Source organism: Penicillium concentricum (genome assembly GCF_028827145.1).
Source record: "Penicillium concentricum strain IBT 3081 chromosome Unknown utg000002l_segment0_segment0, whole genome shotgun sequence".
NCBI classification, from domain to species: domain Eukaryota; kingdom Fungi; phylum Ascomycota; class Eurotiomycetes; order Eurotiales; family Aspergillaceae; genus Penicillium; species Penicillium concentricum.
The window spans coordinates 1,677,795-1,699,239 of NW_026622755.1; the positions used below are offsets into that span (position 1 = coordinate 1,677,795).

The 21,445-nt window shown below is 48.7% G+C and overlaps 7 protein-coding genes across 7 annotated transcripts; 5 read left to right on the forward strand and 2 right to left on the reverse strand.

The window, feature by feature from the left end:
- Positions 1–411: 411 nt before the first annotated feature.
- On the forward strand, positions 412–1,830 carry fen1 (multifunctional nuclease RAD27; the record flags this gene model as incomplete). Its single annotated transcript, XM_056721929.1, has 5 exons — positions 412–424; positions 476–561; positions 623–627; positions 688–1,249; positions 1,309–1,830. 5 exons carry the CDS (start codon positions 412–414, stop codon positions 1,828–1,830), a joined length of 1,188 nt encoding a protein of 395 aa, XP_056578179.1.
- A 2,078-nt stretch (positions 1,831–3,908) lies between these two features.
- N7517_004200 (histone H1/H5 family protein) lies at positions 3,909–5,030 on the forward strand (the record flags this gene model as incomplete). Its single annotated transcript, XM_056721930.1, has 6 exons — positions 3,909–3,975; positions 4,071–4,096; positions 4,243–4,265; positions 4,359–4,489; positions 4,622–4,848; positions 4,905–5,030. The coding sequence occupies 6 exons, from the start codon at positions 3,909–3,911 to the stop codon at positions 5,028–5,030; spliced, it is 600 nt and encodes a 199-aa protein (XP_056578180.1).
- A 1,519-nt stretch (positions 5,031–6,549) lies between these two features.
- On the forward strand, positions 6,550–9,214 carry N7517_004201 (1-phosphatidylinositol-4-phosphate 5-kinase; the record flags this gene model as incomplete). The annotated part of the gene is made up of 2 exons (XM_056721931.1): positions 6,550–7,664; positions 7,720–9,214. 2 exons carry the CDS (start codon positions 6,550–6,552, stop codon positions 9,212–9,214), a joined length of 2,610 nt encoding a protein of 869 aa, XP_056578181.1.
- Positions 9,215–10,754: 1,540 nt separating this feature from the next.
- N7517_004202 (putative transcription initiation factor TFIID subunit 12) lies at positions 10,755–12,690 on the reverse strand (the record flags this gene model as incomplete). Its single annotated transcript, XM_056721932.1, has 2 exons — positions 10,755–11,009; positions 11,077–12,690. The coding sequence occupies 2 exons, from the start codon at positions 12,688–12,690 to the stop codon at positions 10,755–10,757; spliced, it is 1,869 nt and encodes a 622-aa protein (XP_056578182.1).
- A 2,656-nt stretch (positions 12,691–15,346) lies between these two features.
- Positions 15,347–16,196, reverse strand: N7517_004203 (uncharacterized protein; the record flags this gene model as incomplete). Its single annotated transcript, XM_056721933.1, has 3 exons — positions 15,347–15,656; positions 15,709–16,074; positions 16,132–16,196. The coding sequence occupies 3 exons, from the start codon at positions 16,194–16,196 to the stop codon at positions 15,347–15,349; spliced, it is 741 nt and encodes a 246-aa protein (XP_056578183.1).
- A 451-nt stretch (positions 16,197–16,647) lies between these two features.
- N7517_004204 (proteasome regulatory particle lid subunit RPN3) lies at positions 16,648–18,859 on the forward strand. Its single transcript, XM_056721934.1, has 3 exons — positions 16,648–17,229; positions 17,309–18,603; positions 18,680–18,859. The coding sequence occupies exons 1-3, from the start codon at positions 16,746–16,748 to the stop codon at positions 18,821–18,823; spliced, it is 1,923 nt and encodes a 640-aa protein (XP_056578184.1). The 5' UTR covers positions 16,648–16,745; the 3' UTR covers positions 18,824–18,859.
- Positions 18,860–19,345: 486 nt separating this feature from the next.
- Positions 19,346–20,750, forward strand: N7517_004205 (trans-hexaprenyltranstransferase; the record flags this gene model as incomplete). Its single annotated transcript, XM_056721935.1, has 2 exons — positions 19,346–20,527; positions 20,589–20,750. The coding sequence occupies 2 exons, from the start codon at positions 19,346–19,348 to the stop codon at positions 20,748–20,750; spliced, it is 1,344 nt and encodes a 447-aa protein (XP_056578185.1).
- Between the last annotated feature and the right edge of the window lie 695 nt (positions 20,751–21,445).

The following is a 21,445-nucleotide window of genomic DNA, read 5'->3' on the forward strand; positions in this document are numbered from 1 at the left end:
TTCAAACCGGCCGGTTCTGGCCCGAATTACTCATTGCCGGTTGGTCGCCTGAGGCACAGATGCATATTCAGAAAGAACAAGAGTAGACAGCCGCGTATGCGGCCATGTGATGTATTTTTATGGGTTTTTTTTAGTAGTCTCAGATATTCTGTTTACAATATAGATAGGTAGACAGCAGAAAAAGGTGGAAACAAAATACTTTGTGCAAGAGACTTTTCTATGTATAACCTCTGAATAAGTCGAAGTTTGGCCGGTCACCTGACCTTGGAATACACTATACCCAATTAGGTTTAAATGGTGTCGCGCTTCCAGCCCAGCGCGTTCGCGCGTTCGCGTACTGCGACAGGTCAAGCTCAACTCTCTACACAGACACAATATTCCAACTTGAGACAACCTGAACTCAAATTCAAAATGGGTATTAAACGTAAGTTTCTTACTCTCACTTATTCACATCTCTTTGCTAAATAACCCCCAGACTTGTACCAGGTTATCTCTGAGAATGCCCCCGATGCGATCAAGACGGGCGAGATCAAGAACCACTTCGGCCGCAAGGTCGCAATTGTATGAGTTGTATAACCTGTGATATATTCTTAGATGCTGACATATGAATTCTTCAAATTAGGATGCGTACGCCATTGGATCACCATCCCGGTAGCTGAAGAATCTCTAGTCGCTAACCCAAAATAGGTCGATGAGCATCTACAGTTTCCTGATCGCTGTGCGCTCGGAGGGTCAGCAGCTCATGAGCGAATCTGGCGAGACCACATCCCACCTGATGGGCATGTTCTACCGTACTCTCCGAATGGTGGACAACGGCATCAAACCTCTTTACGTTTTCGACGGAGCCCCGCCGAAGCTCAAGTCCGGTGAATTGGCGAAGCGTGTTGCACGCAAGGCAGAAGCAACTGAAGCCCACGAAGAGGCCAAGGAAACGGGAACTGCTGAGGATATCGAAAAATTCTCACGACGGACTGTCCGCGTCACTCGTGAACACAACGCGGAGTGCAAAAAGCTCCTTGGACTGATGGGAATTCCTTTTATTAATGCGCCCACGGAAGCCGAAGCCCAGTGTGCCGTCCTGGCTCGTGCGGGTAAGGTGTACGCAGCTGCATCAGAGGATATGGATACATTGTGCTTTGAGTCGCCGATTCTCCTGCGCCACTTGACGTTCAGTGAGCAGCGCAAGGAACCTATCCAGGAGATCCACTTGGATCGAGCACTTGAAGGTCTGGATATGGACCGCAAACAGGTACCGTATCCTCGTAATTTCACGGGTAATCACAATTGCTAACTATATCTACCATGCAGTTCATCGATCTCTGCATCCTTCTGGGCTGTGACTATCTAGAGCCTATTCCCAAGGTGGGAGCCACCACTGCTCTCAGCTTAATCAAGGAGCACAAGTCTCTGGAGAATGTCCTGGAGTTCATGAAGAACGACCCGAAGAAGAAATTCGTAGTTCCTGAGGACTGGCCATACGAAGATGCACGAGAACTTTTTGTCAACCCGGATGTCCGGCCTGCCGATCACGCCGAATGTGACTTCAAATGGGAAGCTCCCAACATTGATGGCCTGATTGAGTACCTAGTGGGGGACAAGGGCTTCAACGAGGACCGTGTGCGCAATGGTGCGGCCCGTCTGTCGAAGCATCTCAAGACCGCTCAGCAATCCCGACTCGAGGGATTCTTCAAGCCCGTCGCCCGCACTGAGGACGAGAAAGCATCTCTCAAGCGCAAGCATGATGAGAAACTGCAGCAGCAAAAGAAGAAGAAGAAGGAAGAAGCCAAGGCTAAGAAGGATGCCAAGGCTAAGCCGCGTGGAGCGGCCTAGTGCCTACTTTTCTTGATGAGAGATGCTTTTTCTGACAAAAACAACTTATGATACAAAACTATTTCCTGATCTAACATGAGCTGGACTGGCGCGGGCGTTCTGTGGTTTATTTGCAGTTATTTCTTATGGATTTTTCATTCGTGCGGAGAATGTCCGTTTCGCCTCGGGATCGGGATAGGGCGTGAAGTTCCCGTGTATCATAGCAAAGAGTGGTCTGATTTGAAATAGAACCTGAGAAATCTGTATTCCGATGCTTCTCTGTTGTTCCAGTGACCTTTTTTAGCCCCGCGGACTCCGGGATCAGACAAGATCAAGTAGACCAGGCACAGACCTTTCGTCTGATCCTCGGGGCCACAGTTGATAGAAAGGTCCAAAAGCGACATATTTAGTATCTTCCATCTGTTCTTCATACATGAGCATATCAAATCTCCATTTTAGTGTTCTGGTTGCAGTTATTGCAGGGTTTCAATATCCAGCATTCGCGTATAGGGTTGTATAGATCGGGTCCGATTAGCGAGATTAATCGAGACCTCCCAACACCAACTACGACTGATCTTCACGAGGGAAAGCAGGAAACACTTCAAATGCAAAAATATACACTGGCATCAGTTATCATGCGCAATCTGCACCCTCGAAATGTGCAACAAGAGTCCATGTAGTGCAGGATCAGCGTTCCCGCCAGCTGAGCCCTTGATTCGACGCGCCGGTTGCGGATGCAGATACGATGATCTCCGCCGCACGACTACGCTGATAGACCAATGATTGGTGTCATATGGTAGGAACCTAGGAGTTTAGTCCATTAAGGTATTTTTATTACTATCGTTGGTTTGGCGTTGAAAGCCTGCTCAGATGGGTCCGGGTATTCTGTCGCGGGTCGATCCCAGGCTACTTTTCCTGTTCTCGGTAACTTTATGAGTGCGTATCTCGGGGAATGATGGGATCGGGCCTATTCTGTTTCTTTTATTGGCTCTGCTGATCCTGATGTGACTAGGTAGTGGCGTTGCCACGCAGGTGAGAGAGCTTTCCCCTCTCTTGGATATATATCGTGTGCCACTTTGACAAAGTTGGGCTTCATAAATCTTTGGGGCTTTTGATATATCTAGACACTTTGATAAAATGTAAGAAAATATAATCATTTGCGGTTTTAGTTTCGATATATATATATATATGTGGTTTGCGTTGCTCTATATAAATGCCCATGTTGCTCATGTTGCTATTCCTATCTACAATATAGTTCAACCTAATCAAATAGACCGCCAAATCAGCTCAGTCTACAAGTTCCCAATAAAATTTATTCTAACGTCGTCGAGGACATCATCTAGGGGGGCTGTACCACGGAAATCGAGTCACCGGTTTACAACGTGACCTTTCAGCACGAGGTGATGCAGGTCCCACAATTTGATGCAATAGATATAAAAGATCCTACAGCTCCGAATTGTGGGTTTCCTGGAATTCCAAGTCTGAAGTAGGGTTGATAGATCCAAGAGGGATACGTTACTCCAGATGACATTGGAATGTATAAAGGATCTCTCACTAGGGGCCCTCTGACAGATATTCGCTCCCAAAGCCTCCCAAATCCTCCAAAATAGAGTATGCGCGATTTCCATCGAGGGAAAAGGGACGCGTAGAAGCGCCGGTTTACCATTTTATACTATTTTCGCGTTGTAATATAGCAAAATCATCTGTTATTATCATAGATACTAAAAACAACAAAATATCTTGAGTATTCCAAGTATCTCATATAACAAGGGAATGTGTAGAGCCAGTTGGAACGAAGAGACATCTACTTGCAAACTACACTGCAAGACACACAACGTTAATTAAAAGAAGAAACAGCTAGAAGATAACTTTTAGAAAAGAAAATCCAAAAGAAAGCAAGTGCTTTTTTTTTTTTCTCTGATGATCTTGTCAACACCGGTCGCCTATAAATCACGGATGCCCCGCGGCCTTCCCTTTCCCTTCTGCTCTTTTTCTTCCTCTTTTGCTTTCACTCCTCCCACTTTTTTTCTCTAATCGTCTCTTCTGATTATCTTGGACGTCTTCATCTTCACCTCAACTTCAGTCAATCATCATCAATCATGCCTCCTAAGAAGGTTACCAGCGCGTCCAAGAAGGCGGCGCCTCCTGCTCACACTTCCTACCGCGGTATGTTTTCACTGATCCTGAATGCCCACCATATCGCGCAAAAGCGATATGGATATGAATCTAGTCGCGAATATCTGCTGATTCCATCGATACAGATATGATCAAGGATGCCATTATTAGCGTGAGTTGATCACTGCCGGCGCGAGCCTTGGTTGTTGTGATTCGGGTCGCGCGCCCGACCGTGACACGCCTTTGCCTTTGGGCATGGACCACAACAAAACCAATTCTTTTTTATTTCTCATTGCTGACTTGTGTTTCTGCGTGTAGCTGAAAGAACGCAATGGTAGCAGGTATGTTGCTGTTTTCCCTTGACGTCTCCGGGATCGGCCCCGGATTCTCGTCTATCCTAGGAAACCCACTGACTGAATCTCCCCCGATTTTAGTCGTCAGGCTATCAAGAAGTACGTTCAGTCTAACAACAAGATCAACGTTACTTCCCAGAGCGTCTTCGACTCTCAGTTCAACAAGGCTATCAAGGCCGGTGTTGAGAAGAATGAGTTCACTCAGCCCAAGGGTAAGTTCTTACCACTGTTTGCACGCATTGATTCCATCCTACTCCGCGCGATTTGATTCAACTTTTGAATTTCGCTGCATGGGGTTTCGGATAGTCTCTGGTATTTGACCATTTAACTGACGCGTCCTCTAGGCCCATCTGGCCCCTTGAAGCTTGCAAAGAAGGATGCCCCTGTCAAGGCCGCTCCTAAGCCTGCTGCTGCTAAGCCTGCCGCTAAGCCCGTGGCTAAGCCTGCTGCCAAGAAGGTCGCCCCCAAGAAGGCTCCCGCAAAGACTGCCCCCAAGAAGGCTGCTCCCAAGAAGACCACTGCCACCAAGCCCAAGGCTAACTCCGGCAAGGCCCGCAAGACTCCCGTCACCGTAAGTTGATTCCGGATGTTCAGTCCATCTTGACCCGTTACTGACGAACATTCCAGGCTCCTGCTGTCGTTGAGCAGCCCAAGATTCTGGGAAAAACCAAGTCTGGCCGTATCACCAAGACTACTGCCCCGCAGCCAACAACAACCCGGGCAGCTCCCAAGAAGCGGACTGCCAAGAAATAGAGGATTTGATATCCTCTTTTTTTACTAGGTCAAGTTCTCCCTATATTTTCACGTGCGCATTTCCAGGGAGAGCTACCTGGTACTGATTCCTTCTTTTGTAATTTCTTTGGATTCACTGATCTCTCTGGCTCTGATGGTTTCCTCAGCTTTTTTTTTTTGTTTCTCTTTTTTTTTTTGGGTCTCTTTGTTATGATGGCTTTGCTTCTTTCCAAAGTCCAATGGATGGCGTCCTGCGGCGGGGTTTGCAATGGGGAACAGCAGTCTTATTACCTTGATATTGTGATTAATTTCATTGTCACTGTGGAATTCAAATTGGTTTTTGAAATTTAGAGGGTAGAGGTAGAGTACAGACTACGTAGACTGTCAACCGCGTATATTGTAAACAAACTGTAGATCTCCCCACTTATTGTCTCGTGTCAGTTTTATTTTTATCTTTGTATCTTTGTATCACTTGGTCTATTGAAACAAGTATTCATTACATTCAGGGAAGTTCGGTTTATGATATAGTCCAATCTGGGTTAAGAAAATACACTCGGAGATTTAATGGAGTACAACATGTACACCGTACCAATATCTGAGCACATGTGTAGAAAAAAATCCTAAAAGATAGTCAAAATCCACATTTAGCCGAATTAGAGGGCTTGAGCCACTTTTATGGCATACTATCTTGGTATCTTTATAGTGGAGAATTTCCCCTGTGGCGTAGATGGGCAAATGCGGAAGATTTCATGACCCTATTTTCGGAATTGGGTTTAGAGTATACCAGAGCCCTTGGAAAAAGAGACTAATTCTCTCCATATCTCCAGGACTGCTGTACTAAAAGGAAACTCCAGGGCTGATAAGGCTTGAGAGGATGCAAGTTGCCTCTAAACTAGTGTACGGAATGGGTATTGCCCCAGGACACGGAGTACTCCGTACATATATATGACTATACCCTTACTCCGTAGTATAAAACTCGATGTACAGAGGGGTTACAATCTCCTTGCATAAACAACTCAGAGTATGAAAAGAGTCCAATGAAGTATAGTAGAGAAAGAAATATGAAAAATATGTGATCAATCGTGCTTGAATATCCGAGTTTTTTTTTTTATGCAGCAGCCTGATACCTTGGTATTATATACAATAATTATATATGGATACTCTCAGCAAAAAAAGAAAAAAGTTAAAAGGGTTCTCTATTAGAATATAATATAAACATCTAAAACATAAAGAAATTCAAGATGTCTACTAGTGAATGGTGTATTTCGTACGTGTAATTTCTTTTCTCCCAGCCAACCATTTCCACCTCACCTCTTCCCCCCCCATATTTTCCCCATTTTACAACTTCATTTACCCCCTTCCCTTTGAATTATGTCGAGCTGAATATTCTCATGGGCAACTGGCTCTATACTTTCTTTGTTTTCATTTCTCTGGAACAATTCATAACTTTCCTGAATCTCCGCCAATAAGGGCGACTGCCGTCACTTGGGTTGCCGGTCCACGCATAACTCACGTCACCCCCGTTCCCTGAATATTCAACATGCCAGCCTTCTCCAACGACGTCTCCTATCAGACTACCACTGCCATAGCCACCCATCCTCGTTCGTTCGAATCATCTCGAAAGTCCCACGATAAGACCTCCGTCGGAAATACTTTCCTGTGGACCAACTGGCCCAACGGCAACGACGCGAACGACTCTCACCAGAATGACCGACACCTTCTGACTGATCTCAAGAACGGTAGTGCCTACTCCCTGAATGGCCCTCGATCTAGTGTAAGCTCGTACACGCGCGAACCGCCCCTGTCCAAGGACGGCAGCATGCATTCGGTAGGCAATGGATCCGTGAGGGATCCCCGCGAGAACGGCCGGCCGTCTGCCATGCTGGACCGTAAACCTTCGGAAAATGGACCGGGTGCTATTTCCACAACGTCACCTCTGTCCAACCAACAACCCAATGGCACTGCAAATGGCCGGCCGGTCCAGGGGAAACTCATGGTCAATGGAGACGTTCATCGGCCTTATGCCGATGAGTTATCGATCTCGCCGTCAGCCTCGCTCTTACAGATCCCACAGCAGGATGAGACTGGCCGTTATTCTCCAGAGCCCGATCGCTTGATACCGAACTCGAAGCCCAGCCAACCGCGCCATTCCTCCCCTCCCGCCTCGTCCATACTCGATGCTGCCTCCATGCCAGAATCACAGAACTCCAGTATGCGCAACCGACATTCATTGCAGGTTCCGAGAACGCCTAGTGTTCGGCGAGATAGCCGAGAATACAGCGAGGATGCTGCATACACTAGTGGCCGAATGTCACCGACGACCGGCTTCCGACGCGCGTCAATCGGTCTTATTAGACGGGCAACGAAAAACAGCACCCAGCAAGATATCACTTTGGACGAGGCACCGCCAGATGAAGACGCGGCCCGATGGGCCGAAGCTATCAAACAAAAGCGAGCCTCGCGACGACGCCGCGAAGAGGAGGATGACGAGCGGGTGATTGTGGGCACCAAGGTGGACCAGAACCACGTCAACTATGTGACGGCATACAACATGTTGACTGGTATCCGCTTCACGGTCTCGAGAATCAACGCGAAAATGGACCGGGAACTCACCCCAGCGGACTTTGATGCCAAACACAAGTTCTCCTTTGACATGTGTGCACCCCTTTTAATGTCGATAATTTTAACGAGACTTTACTGACAGTAGCAGAACTGGAAATGAACTGATCCCCTCCGCAAAATACGACTTCAAGTTCAAAGATTACGCACCGTGGGTTTTCCGACACCTTCGTGCCAAGTTCCGCCTCGATCCCGCCGACTACCTTATGTCCCTCACAAGCAAGTACATCTTGTCAGAATTGGGCTCCCCCGGCAAGAGCGGGAGCTTCTTTTACTTCTCGCGTGACTACAAGTACATCATCAAGACCATTCACCATTCCGAGCACAAGCTTCTCCGGAAGATTCTTCCTGAGTACTACCGGCACGTGGAGAACAACCCCAACACTCTCATTTCACAATTCTACGGATTGCACCGAGTCAAGATGGCTTACGGCCGAAAGATTCACTTCGTCGTGATGAACAACCTCTTCCCGCCCCACCGCGATATCCACCAGACATTCGACCTGAAGGGCTCGACCGTTGGCCGTGATCTGCAGGAGTCCGATCTCGAGAGAAACCCCAGAGCGACCATGAAGGACCTGAATTGGGTTCGTCGCAACCGTCACTTGGAATGTGGCCCGACAAAACGAGAATTTTTCATTGAGCAATTGAAACGTGACGTTGTATTGCTTCAGAAACTCAAGATCATGGACTATTCTCTTCTGGTAGGAATCCATGATGCGGGCAGGGGCAACGAAGAGAACCTGCGCGACAAGACTCTCCAGGTCTTTCAGCCAGGAGGCCATCGGGAAGAAGATACGACTCCCAACAACTTGATGCGCACTCCGTCAAAATTAGAGAATGAACGCAAGGCCCGGGAGTTGCGCATGCTTATCAAACGTGAACGGCCTGTTCCATTGGATAAAGCAGCTGCGAAGATGCCAGATGAAATCCTCGATGAACGGAAATATCATGTCTTCTACGCGGATGATGGAGGTTTCCGGGCCACCCATGAGAATGGCCAGCCCGGTGACGAGATCTATTACCTCGGTATCATTGATTGCTTGACTCATTACGGAACCACCAAGAAACTTGAGAACTTTTTCAAAGGACTCTCGCACGACCGGTCACAAATTTCTCCAATCCCACCAGAGAGCTATGGAGAGCGCTTCATTAATTTCATCAAGGGAATCACCATGTCGAGGGAAGAAGCCGAACGACGACGCGAGTCTCGCGTCTCCGCTTCTGGCGTACCTCAGCAATCAACCGAAAAGCGACGTTCGAGGGACTCTTCTGTCGAGCGAACAATGCAGGCAGCGGAGAAGGAGGCATCGAAAGATGTATCCGTCACACATCCTCGAACATTAGCCACTGTTTGGGACCCGGCAGATGCCGGGGGCCCTGGTCCGACTTCGACTCTCCCCATTGTGGATGAAGCCGGCGAGGCCAGCAGTGTTGGAGGGCGCAGTTCAAACAGCCGACACGGTCCTCCAGCGTCGGACAAGGAACTACCTCCTGTCCCCCGCGACGCTCCACCGCCAACTCCCAGCAAAGGCAAGGAAGTTGATCGGGGCAATTTCCTGACTGCCAGTCCGATTCGACGTTAGCTTTTTGCAGCGACTGACATCCCCCTGATACCTTTATTCGTCTCTTAATCTTGTTTTTTTTTGTTGTATTCAGCGAGATATCCTCCTTGTTGCTCTTGATAGAACCACCTATTTTGTTTCCTCAGCATGGGTCTGCGCGAGGCATATCATCTTTTCATCCTCATACTTTTCCCAAACACTTTCTGCAAGAAACTGATGTTCACGAGTGACATGTGTATAATTTCTGTTGGGCATTTCCGTCTCTTCGTGTGTTTCCTGTTTACCTCTGCCTGGATTACTCGGAACATTTGGACAAGCCCAAAACCCGAAACCCGAAACCCGAAGGCTCAACCTCACCGACTCTTTCTCTTTTTTTCTTCGCCGTCTCAACCGACTACATTCTCTCTAGCCTTGCTAGCCAATACCCTATACTGTCCGCGGGCCACCCGTGGACTGTACAGATCCCACCCTCATTGATCGAACATACCGTTGCCACACTCTCTATATCATAACCAGACCTTTATCTCCAGCCCAAGAAGTGTTAATTGTCATATCCTTTGCCAACGCCGCATTGATGATCCAATCTTTCCACCAACCATCTCATTTCCTTTTCCTTTTTCTTTTTCTTTTTTGCCTTTTGTTCAGAAAGAACAACCCTCACAGCCAAAGAATATCGCCGGGCCCAGAATCCGGTCCTCACTCCGTTCATCGAACGATTTTTTTCCTTATTGTATCTCTCTTGTGAATCCCGCTTGTTTTTCTTTTCTCTTTGATTTGCTTGTCCTCGATCGAGTCTCTCTCCATACCCTGTACCAACCGCTATACCACATGTTTTCTCTCGATATTCGTGCTTCTTATTTGCTGAGGGTGACCAACTTAGCAGAATCCAGCGTGGGAACTTCCTTACTCTACTTATTTTTCTGTTGGTTAGATCCTTCTGTAGATGGTAAAGTCGACGAGTTGTAAAGTAGATGCTTTCTGGCAAACTCCGTGGACACAATGTACAGACAGTAAGTGCCTAGGTACATTGCGCAGGTGGAATGCAATAATGACTACCCTTGTGGGACTTGATACTAAGGCTTGACCTGCTCAATATGTCTACATCTTCTCTAGACCGGAGCTCGGAAGACCAAATGCAAATACAAAATTACCAGCATACGGAGCGAGACAACCTTAGACAAGCCGTGTGAGGCAATTCATTATTCAAGCACAGCATAGACTGGGCCGCAAGAAAGCAAAGATGGACCTAAGTAAGAGACCACTAAAAAGACCCCCTTCCAACCATGATGGAACGCGAGCCGAACAAGATACCCAAAAGAAAGATATGTAAGACCTGCCCATTCATCACGTAGACGCCATATTCTCAAGAGAATCAATAGAAAGGGTAAAGTAGAAACAGAAAAAGAGAAAAAGAGAAAAAAACACCCCCATTTGACCTCCAAGAGAAGAACATGAGACGTAAAAGCAAAGAAAAGCGTGCAACATAAGAACAAGCAAGGCAGATCAACCCGACTGAACGCGAGATTGCGACAGCAGCCGTGATGCAATCTGCATTTACATCTTACTCGTTCTTGCCCTGAGTGACCTTAGCAGCTTGGATAGCAGACATCTTCTGAGTCCAGCCCTGGGTAGGCTGGGGCTTCTTGACGGTACGAAGATCATCGGTAGAGAAGCCGGAGATACGCATGTTGTAGTTGCGCTCGAGGACGAGCTGGATATCGCGCAGCTCGAGGGTCGAGGAAGGACGCAGCTTAGCGAGACGGCAGGCTTGGGTGATGACTTCGTCGACGAAATCGTCAGCCATTTGGAGGATGAACTGGGAAGTGTTAACATTTTTCATCTCTTTTTTATTTGTCTCTCACTTCGAAGAGGGATAAACTTACCTCTTCCGCATCTGGAGTCAGCATTTCTCCTTCGCCGCCACCGGTGACCTGGCGCACGAGGATATCAAGCATCTTCTTGCTCAGCACGCGCTGGCCTTCGCCTTCAAGGACGTAGCCGGGGTGTTTCTGGATTGCGGGCTGGCCCATCATGCCCATGGCACCGTGGCTGGGACCGCCAGACAGAGAGGGACGGGAACCTGGCATTGAGACGGGCTCGGGGGTGGAGACGTGCAGGTTCTTGGGGATTGCCATGTTGGTGTTGCGGGTGGATGCTTCACCTGGGCGGTTGGCAAGATAACCCTGAGGGTGAGCCTGCTGGTTGGCCTGGGCTTGCTGATTCATTGTTTGTTGTTGAGGGGTGGGGTTAGTGTAGGTTTGAGCGGCTTGTGAGATAGCAGCTTGGTGTGAGAGAGGACGAGGTGGGCCTTGGTTCACCTGTTGGGGAGGCCCTGGGGGTGTGGGGGTGGAACCGTCAGGATGGGGGGTTTGGCTGAAAGTGAGTTGCCCTCCTGGAGTTCCTTGCTGGGATGGTGGCTGTGGACGTTGCACCTGAGGCAGTGGTGCACTGATTGGAACTGGGGTGTTTCCAGCGGATTGGGCAGAAGGTGGTTGTCCAGGTTGAGAGGCAGAGGGGGACATGGCAGTTTGGCGTGCTGCGTTGACCGCTGAGTTGATAGTATGGGGAGCTGGGGGCTGAGGTTGCCCTGGTTGCATGGGGTTTGCTGCCGCTCCTACCTGGGGATTTGGGACACTTTGTGTTGAGACGGGAGGAGCGACTGGGGCTTGGTTCAAATTGATGGGCGTATTTACCTGTGCCGCCTGATTCATCGCTTGATTCTGTGGATTTTGCTGCGATTGAATCTTGAAGCTTTCCTGTTGTTCCTTGAACTTATTCAAGAACTCGCTACCCTCTCGGAAAAGCTTTTCAGCCGCCAACTGTCGGTTTTTAAACTCCTGCATTTCCTCTTGGCTCATATTGCCCTGAGCCTGCCGCTGAGCATATGATGAACGAAGGTCAGCCATCCGAGCCCGTCCAACCTCCTGCTTCTGAAGAGCGATACCATATCGCAACCGAGCCTCGGGTATCCATGTCTGCACCTGCTCGGGGGTCACGTTTGGAGGCAGGAAAAAATTGAGCGCGCTGACCCGGGCTTGGATTTGCGGAATGAGCTGATTGATCGTCTGTGGGTTGTTGGATTGCGTTCGCTGGACCGGTTGTCCCTGTGGCCCCTGCGTTCCCTGAGGAGCTTGTTGTACCGGTTGTGACTGTTGCCCCTGCTGTGGCTGTTGTCCTGGCTGTCCCTGTTGCACCGCTCCCTGCTGGTGCTGGTGCTGCTGCATTGCCTGCTGTCGGTTCTGCTGGAACACCCGCATTCCCTTCATCAAGTTCTGAGATAGCTGCGAGAGCTTCGTATGCGCCTGTTGATATTCATGGGTCTGTGGATCGCGGGTATTCAGGAGGTCCCAGAGGCTGCGCACTAGCTGGGTATGCTGGGCCTTTTGCTGGTCACTGAGGTGTGGTAGCTTCTGCACTTGGTCGGTTCGAATGAGATTTGAGTGCTGTGGCTGCGGGGCACCCATTGGCTGTCCAACTTGGCCCTGAGACCCGTCCATCTCTGCGATGATGTACTGGTGCTGAGGATTCAAGGTTCAAAAGCAGGAGCTGAATGGTGTTGGAGAGAGGATAATCGACGCGAGATAGTCTGTGTTTATTGATATACACGGTCGCGCTTGCCTTGATATCGATAAGACACTATACTATATCGCACAAGATGGCGGAATAGGCAAGTCCGAATGCAACGATGCTTTGGCAGATTACTCAACTTTTGACGGCGGTGATGGAGGTTGGGCCCGGTCTTGGCATACCGCCCGTTAACTGTATCAAACTACAATCTTGCCATGTTAATATGCTTTGGCTTGGTTATTTGAATGTTTTATTGCCTGTGATATTCTGTGACTGTTTAGGTCAACTACATATGTACTCTATGGCTGGGGCATACCATATAAACTACCCCTAACAACTAGTCCAGGGCTGCCCAGCCCTAGACAAAGGCCCGGAGAAAGCCTGGAAAGCCCGGGGCCTGGGGGCTCCAGGCCTGGAGCAGCCCAGTGCAAGGTCAACAGTAAATCTGAGCACAGATTATCACGTGCCTACAGATCTATAGAGACCCTCAAGGGTTCAAAGGATCTTTTTTCATTATATTATATTTTCCTTAGAATGCAAAAATGTAGCATTGAAGTGGAATATTGGCGAGCCCCAGGGATCATGCCAATGTAAACCAAGTTCACACCCTATTGACTGTCACTTTATTGATTTTGCTGCAAGACTGCCATCCATATTATTTGGAGATAGGGTAATATGGCGCTTCTCATCGATTTATTGAATCGTCTAGTCTCTATCTAGTAGGGCGATCGAATCTCTATTTATGTATTAAGATAATGCGGTATATAACCCACTCAATCTCCTGAGTTCCAACTTCCACGTTTAACTTCTTTACTACAGCCTAGCGGGGGTTGGATTGAATACTATTCGCTCCTAGTAGAACATCACAATACACTTCCAAGGGTAATATAGCTCAATATCGCTGATAGTCACGAAATCGTTGGACTGACATCTAGAATTGGAAGACCAATAGCTCTCTAGCTAAACCATAAGATATTCAAAATGTAGTCTATTAATAACCTTCCGTGGAGCAAGGCACAATCCAAGGCTGAAGTCGCATCAAAGGGAACAAGAAGCCTAGTCAAATGTACTGCCAGCTAATAGAGAACTGGAGAAAGAACAAAGAGGAAGGAGAAGAAACAAGCATGACTAGCCTGAAGAATCAGCCAACGATCAGGCGTCGATAGTTTGGACTAGTACAAGCTACTATTCTCTCTAATACTTGCTCTAATTCACTTCTCTCTTTTCATTTGCAGAGTCTTGAACCACCTATGGACGGAGATGACAACGACCACATCCGACATTCCTTCATGATCTTCAGAAGTAAGTCACTTACTTTGCCTTCACTTTTCTTTCACTTGAATCTTATTTATAACTTGCTTTTGACCTGATATTTGGTTCTTTTTTACACATTTTTGTGATCATGACTCACTTTTTCTAGGCTTTATCCTCTAGGGCTCATACCTAGGTATTAGCCTTCTAAACAGCTTCATGATTTTCATAAGTAAGTAGCATTTTCGTGGTCATTAATTCACTTCTGATAGTATTTCAGGTTTCTGTGCACCAGGGTCCATGTTAGACCTATTAATTCATTCAGGATTTTTCGAAGCAAGTAGTATTTTTGCGGTCCTTGATGCACTTCTGATCATATTCTAGTCTTTTGTGCACCCATCTTTCAAGGTGCTGGAATCCCTCAGAAGATCAAGTCATTTAGCTAGCAGCTTACTACATGACCAGCAGTTTGGCCCCCTTTAGGCGGCTGCAACTACACAATACCATCATCTTCTTTTTCCATTTGCTTCCAGCGTAACAAGAGAAGCACAATTGTGGCCAATTGAATTGTCCACACAGACACGTCATTCGAAGCCGTGTATCCCAGTGCGTCGTAGTCTTGTGGATCCTTGAATGTGCTCTGGAAAGTTGTTGATCTTCCATGATCGATACTCCGATGAACTGGATATACAACATAGACAACCTCGGCATGCTCAGTTTAACTCCGTGGGAAAAATGCGGCAAGAGGTCAGCCCTAAAATGGAACGAGTAAGCTAATATTGGGAGAAATAACAGGAAATTCACTAGTATACATACAATCCTCCTGATACTGAGTAATAATATCGTGATTATTGGATTGATATTGATGTTCATAACTATCGTAAAGCCTGAAAAGCTGTATCATGGATATCTCTTATGGGTAACTTGACATGAATACAACGGGCACCAGCTGTAGGTTGCTGGTGGTAATGACCTTGACTCAGGACGTGAGGTGCATTTTTGATGACAATTGGATGCGAGCCAGCAGTAAAAGTTGCTCAGAACAAAGACACAGTATGAACAGCAGCTTGTAGTACCGAGGAGCTTATTCTGGCTGAGTATAACAACCCGTCAGACCCTGTTGTCGCCAATAGCCATTGGAGACATGACTAGGGCAGGATAAACCCAGGGGCGAGTCACGAACCTGGAAAGTTCTTTATTGAGAGAAATTTGTGGTATCCAGCCGTAGGAGGTGTCCACAGAGCATGACGTCCTTTTCTGGTGGATAGGGAGGCAGGCAAGAGGTCAATAGAAAATCCTCCACAGTGCAGGAATATAACCGGCGAAAGAAAAGACTCAGCCTATCAAACCACCCAGATCTCGATCCATGCCTGTAACTCGTTCTTCTAGCCTTCGCTTCCTCTGCTCCAAGGCTCGGATTTCGGCCAACTCTTGCTCAATATCCTCATCGGTGACTTCTGGGATATCGGGTTGTGCCGCGTGTGCAGGGGAAAAATCTTCTTCATCATCTCCGTAAGAGAGTCTCATCTGATCCAGTTCTGCAGTGTTCGTTGCAACCCGACCTTCCAACTGCGCTATGGACTCGCTGATTATCTCATGCCTATAGCGAAGGTTGGCGATCTTTTCCTGTGCACCGGCAACGGGACTTAGAGCCTGTTAGATTAAGCCAAGAGTTACTATCACATATGGGCACTCACTAAACATTGCACAGGATCTCGGCACCTCGAAGGAGCACTTCAATGTTGACCTCCCCGCGAGGTCCCCTAGTTGAGGTGCCCGCTGATCGCTTGATCTCTTCCATCATATCATTTCCCAGTACTCTTGCCACTGCAGACTGGTTACGGTTATCCCGCGCTGAATAAATGCGGCTTGCCATCGACTCTCTTTCAGTCTCAGCGGGGAACATAGTCCCGCGTCGTGTGGCGCGTCTTTGTGACCCATGAGCCTTGGTAGAGGGATCGACCTGGAAGAGTGCTCGTTCATGGGCTTCAGTGTCACGGATCAAAGCTGTGATGTCATGGGAACCCAACAGGGCAGTGGTGAAAATACGTGGGGGAGGGAACCTAGGTAGACACTTGCGTTAGTCAAAGCAACATGGTTGAGGGTTTACAAGCACTAACGGCAAATCTGCAATAGCATTGGAGGAAAGTGTAATTTGCTCTAGGTGTGAATTGAGCAGCGGCATGTTTGCGGGTGTTTTACAGCTCTGGATCGTGAAGGAAGAGTGGTTGAATGCTCTACACTGCGCCGCACTTGTTTACTTCAGGAAAGCTGCAGAGATGCCTGAGGCATTCAATTCAGAATGTGTCTGTATTAGCAACCACGTCTAGCGACGCTGAAATTGACTGAACACGGTGCTACTAATTTCATTCAGATTTACAGGTTGTATTTCTTTATTTTTTGGCGATCTTCTTTTTCAAAATCTTTTTGTCTTTCTAAACAGCTTCGACAGCAAAAGTGCCCTGCCGAGTTGAGACCGCCCGGTAAGCTCCACTGACTAAGCGCTCATCTGGTCTCTTGCGCCCGTTCATCCCATCTCTTGACATCACATCACCCATCCACTTCATCCATCTGTCCGCACAAGTTTTTGTTCATCATACTCGTGATATTGGCAGCTTGGCTCTCTTTAAATTGCTTTTCTGCTTCCTGTCTTCGTATCGTGCTCACTCGCCCTTCCCCCTACTTCTTCCGATAGCTTGGTGGCTACCCAGCTGAGCTCCACAGCTTGAGAAAGATGCCGGCCGAAAGGCGTTCTTTGCGATCAAACAATAAATCCGACACCTCTTCATCCGCTAACGGTGAGAAGGCAAACTCGAACTCCCAGAGCTCGGGTGCGAAGGACAAGACGCCCACCACTCGCGCCGCCGCCAACAAGGCCAAGTCAGCTTCAACCAAGAAAGACGCAAAGGGCGCATCGAACGACAACATGGGAGAGGATGATCAGTCGCATACGAATGGCTCGAAGTCAACCGAGAACGGTGTGAATGGATCCGAAGATGTGGAGATGGGAGAGGATACGGCAGGTGCGCCTACATCCTCATCCAACGCCAGCAAGGACCGCAAAAGTAACGAGAAGATGACTGTTGTAGTGCCCCCGACCAAGGGTTCCAGATCGTCCGGCAAGGATAAGGAGGAAGATGTGACAATGGAAGGTGTGGAGGATGGTGATGTTGAGAACACCGAGCCAGAGGTCGACCCGACAACCAAGGCGATTCAAGGTTCGTCTAGTATTATTCCTTGCTCAAAATACGTCCTGATTTCTAACGATGAATGCCTATCTGTTCGGCATGGGTTTAGACATCAAATCCAACTTTACCTTGCTCGAGCGAGCCGTTGCCCACTTCGACCCTAGATTTACCCTTCGTGTTCTGCGATCGATATCGTCGATGCGGAAACACCTCACCCCGGAGGTCCTCGCCGAAGTCATTGTGGAAACCTATTCCGCTTCTAGCTCGACCGCCTCGTTCCTGTTGGAAGCTCTTGGCCAAGCCAATGCTTTCGAGAATGCTCCAGCCAGCTCGCAGATGGAGGTTGACTCGGATAAGAAGCCTATCCCTAAGGAGACCCTTGCCGAGGTTGATGCATATCTCTCGATTCTTGTGCAGATATACCTATTCGACCAACGGGAGATTCAGAAGGGAGTCCAGTTCTCGACAAACTTGATTGAGCGCCTGCGAGCACTGAACCGCCGTACGCTGGATTCCCTCGCTGCCCGCGTGTACTTTTACTACTCTCTCTTCTTCGAGCAAATCGCTCCGCTTCCTCCTTCTCCTGCAGCGGCTGTTACCACTATCCGCCAGCCATTGTTGGCGGCGTTACGCACAGCCGTGCTCCGGAAAGATGTTGATACACAGGCTACTGTGATGACTTTGCTGCTTCGCAACTACCTGTCCACATCTCATATCTCACAGGCGGATCTACTGATCTCGCATAACCCATTCCCTGTGGCTGCGTCTAACAATCAGATTGCTCGGTATATGTTCTATCTCGGCCGCATCCGTGCCATCCAGCTGCAATACACTGAGGCCCATAGCCATCTGATTGGGGCTACCCGCAAGTCGCCTGCTAGCCAGGTTGCACGTGGGTTTTACCAGGCTTCCCACAAATTGCTGGTCGTTGTCGAGCTGTTGATGGGTGATATTCCTGACCGCGCAGTCTTCCGCCAGCCGGCTTTGGAACGGGCTATGCACCCTTATCTGTTGCTTTCTCAGGCAGTTAGTGTTGCTGATCTGGATGCGTTCCTCAACATCGTCAACACCCACAGTGAGACTTTCCGGAAGGATGGCACATACACCTTGATCTTGCGTTTGCGACAAAATGTCATCAAGACTGGTATCCGCATGATGTCGCTGTCTTACTCCCGTATCTCTCTGCGGGATATCTGCCTTCGCCTCGGACTCGACAGCGAAGAATCTGCCGAGTACATTGTGGCCAAGGCTATCCGGGACGGTGTTATCGAGGCCACGCTTGATCACGAGCACGGGTTCATGAAGAGCAAGGAAGTGGGTGACATCTACGCTACCAGAGAACCTGGTGAGGCGTTCCACGAGCGTATCCGCGCCTGTCTGGCCCTTCACGATGAGAGTGTCAAGGTATGTTATTTCGTCTCCCTCGCTGAACATTCTTAATTTTTTTTGCCCTTGCTAACATGGACTCGTCCGATCGCAGGCTATGCGCTTCCCCATGAACCAGCACCGCCTGGAGCTTAAGAGTGCCCAAGAAGCTCGGGAACGGGAGCGCGAGCTTGCCAAGGAGATCCAGGAGGGAGACATGGATGATGAAGATGCCGGTGGTGATTTCGATGCGATTTAAAGAGGAGTATGGTTGTTCCATAATCGATACAGCATTCCCCCCCCTCTACCGCACTGGTCCCATGCATAGGTCTCTACCTCGTAGCGGCCTGTTTTCAACCCATGTGTTAATTGTCCAATTTGTTTTCCTTATTCTGGCCCTTTATTCGGATGTGTACGAAGGGGAATGTGCTGGACCAAGATGGCGGCGCAGTCTTCATTTATTATACTGGAATTATTTCTTGCCCTGTGCCTTTATTAGAATCGTATGTCAACCAAGGGATCAATGAATTATCCAATTCAATTCCCCCTATCAATATCCCCTTGACCCAGTTTTGTACAAAAGTTGTCACAGGCCGAGTCATACTTGGCTGCGTAGGACCGGGTCCGTGCCGACCCGAGAGAGCTCGAAATCTTCCCGCCCGCAAGATTGTTCGTCCTTGTACTCCGCAAAAACCTGACATCGTTATCGTTTTCTGGGATTGGGTTCCTATGGTTTAATTTGGATTCTCTCGTTTATAATTGAAAAACCCTCGCATTGAGCATGGGAGCTCGAACCGCATCGGCCACCGGGCTGATCCTCTCATCACGAACGACTGTCTGTTCCCAATGCCTCCGCGATGACCTCCGTTTCACGCATATTGCTCTCCAATCACGCAAATACCATCCAACGCGCCGGCGGGATGCCTCGCCATTCGGAGCTGCCGTGTCAGCGGCCCAGGCCATCTTCAAGGGTATGCCGAAGGCGCCTCCCGGTATCTCGGTCGACCCGTTGAGAATGGTTGGAAAAGAGCTCAAGTTCCTCACCAAGAACATCCGACAATTGCTTGGATCGGGTCATCCAGCGCTGGACAAGGTCGCCAAGTACTACACTCATAGTGAGGGCAAGCACATGCGGCCCATGCTTGTCCTCCTCATGTCCCAAGCGACAGCTGTAGACCCTCGCAAGCACCACACCTACACGGATAAACCGAGCCCCGTCGATTCCTCCTTCAGTGCGCCATCCATCCTCGGAGACGCCAACCCAGAAATGAACCCGCTCGTGGCCCCGAACGCCGAGAGCAAATATGATATCGCGGGAGATGACAACATCCTGCCTTCACAACGGCGACTGGCCGAGATCACAGAGTTGATCCACACAGCATCTCTCCTGCACGACGATGTTATCGACAATGCTGTGACACGTCGCGCCAACAGCTCGGCGAACCTGGCGTTCGGAAATAAGATGGCCGTGCTGGCGGGTGACTTCTTGCTCGGGCGTGCCTCGGTAGCGCTGGCTCGTCTGCGTGACCCCGAGGTCACCGAACTCATGGCCACCGTAATTGCTAATCTGGTGGAGGGCGAGTTCATGCAACTGAAGAACACTGCGCAAGATGAATCGAACCCCGTCTACACCGACGAGACACTTGCCTACTACCTCCAGAAGACCTACCTGAAGACTGCCAGCCTGATCAGCAAGTCCTGCCGCTCTGCTGCGGTTCTGGGACGGAGTGCCCCCGAGGTGATCGAGGCCTCTTACGCCTATGGCCGCAACTTGGGTCTGGCTTTCCAGCTTGTTGATGACATGTTGGATTACACGGTCACCGAGGCGGAGATGGGCAAGCCCGTCGGTGCTGACCTGGAGCTTGGATTGGCGACTGCGCCGCTCTTGTTTGCATGGAAGAGCAACCCGGAGCTCGGTCCTTTGGTCGGACGGAAGTTCCGCAAGGAGGGTGATGTGCAGAAGGTGAGTGTTCTAAATTGCGCGTGGTCTTGGTACGATAATACTAACTATTTGATTTCACTAGGCTCGTGAGCTCGTTTACCGCAGCAATGGCGTTGAGCAGACTCGTGCTCTGGCCCAGGAATACGCCGACAAGGCCATTGCCGCCATCAGCGACTTCCCAGACAGTGATGCCAAGACCGGTCTGATTGAGATGTGCGAGAAGACCATGAATCGCAGGAAGTAGAGGAGACTGCGCTCCCATGTACACATATTTGTCTTTCAGCTTGCTCATTCCTTGTTTCTTCAGGTGACTGTCTTTTTTTTTTCTATATGCCTGTGTACACTTAGATGTCCTAGATGATTAGATATATATTTGATCTTCACCAATAGAAGCATTTTTCTTTTCTCTTCCTACACCGAGCTATATACGCTAGTTCTTATTCTATGGATATGTATCTGGAAGAATAAGATGCATATGTAGCCGTCGAAATGGATAGATACCTTGCAAGCAAAAAGCAAAAACTGTCCATGATGCTGCTATATTTGATCTCTATACAACCTACGAATGCAGGATTCTGTCCTTATCACGCGCTTTATAAGATTCTTGAAAGTCACCGTTGCACTGCATAAAGAGGAGAATTATCGACACTGCCAAATTCAGATCTTAACCAGCTTGGGCTAAAATTATCCTATACAACATTGAAGTAACAGATGAGGTTGATTCCCGAGGTCCCTTTCAGGTTCCTGACAGCTGGTCGGATCAGGCGGGGTACAAGCGGATCTACATGTAATGGTATGGTAAGTAATCAAAATACAATATAAATACAATATTACAGCCTTAAAAGTAGTAGCTTACATGAAATACAAATACATGACCCGTAATGAGAGGTACACAACACCTCCGTCATCCCGTGCTTGTGGAAGCTGCAACTCCCTACA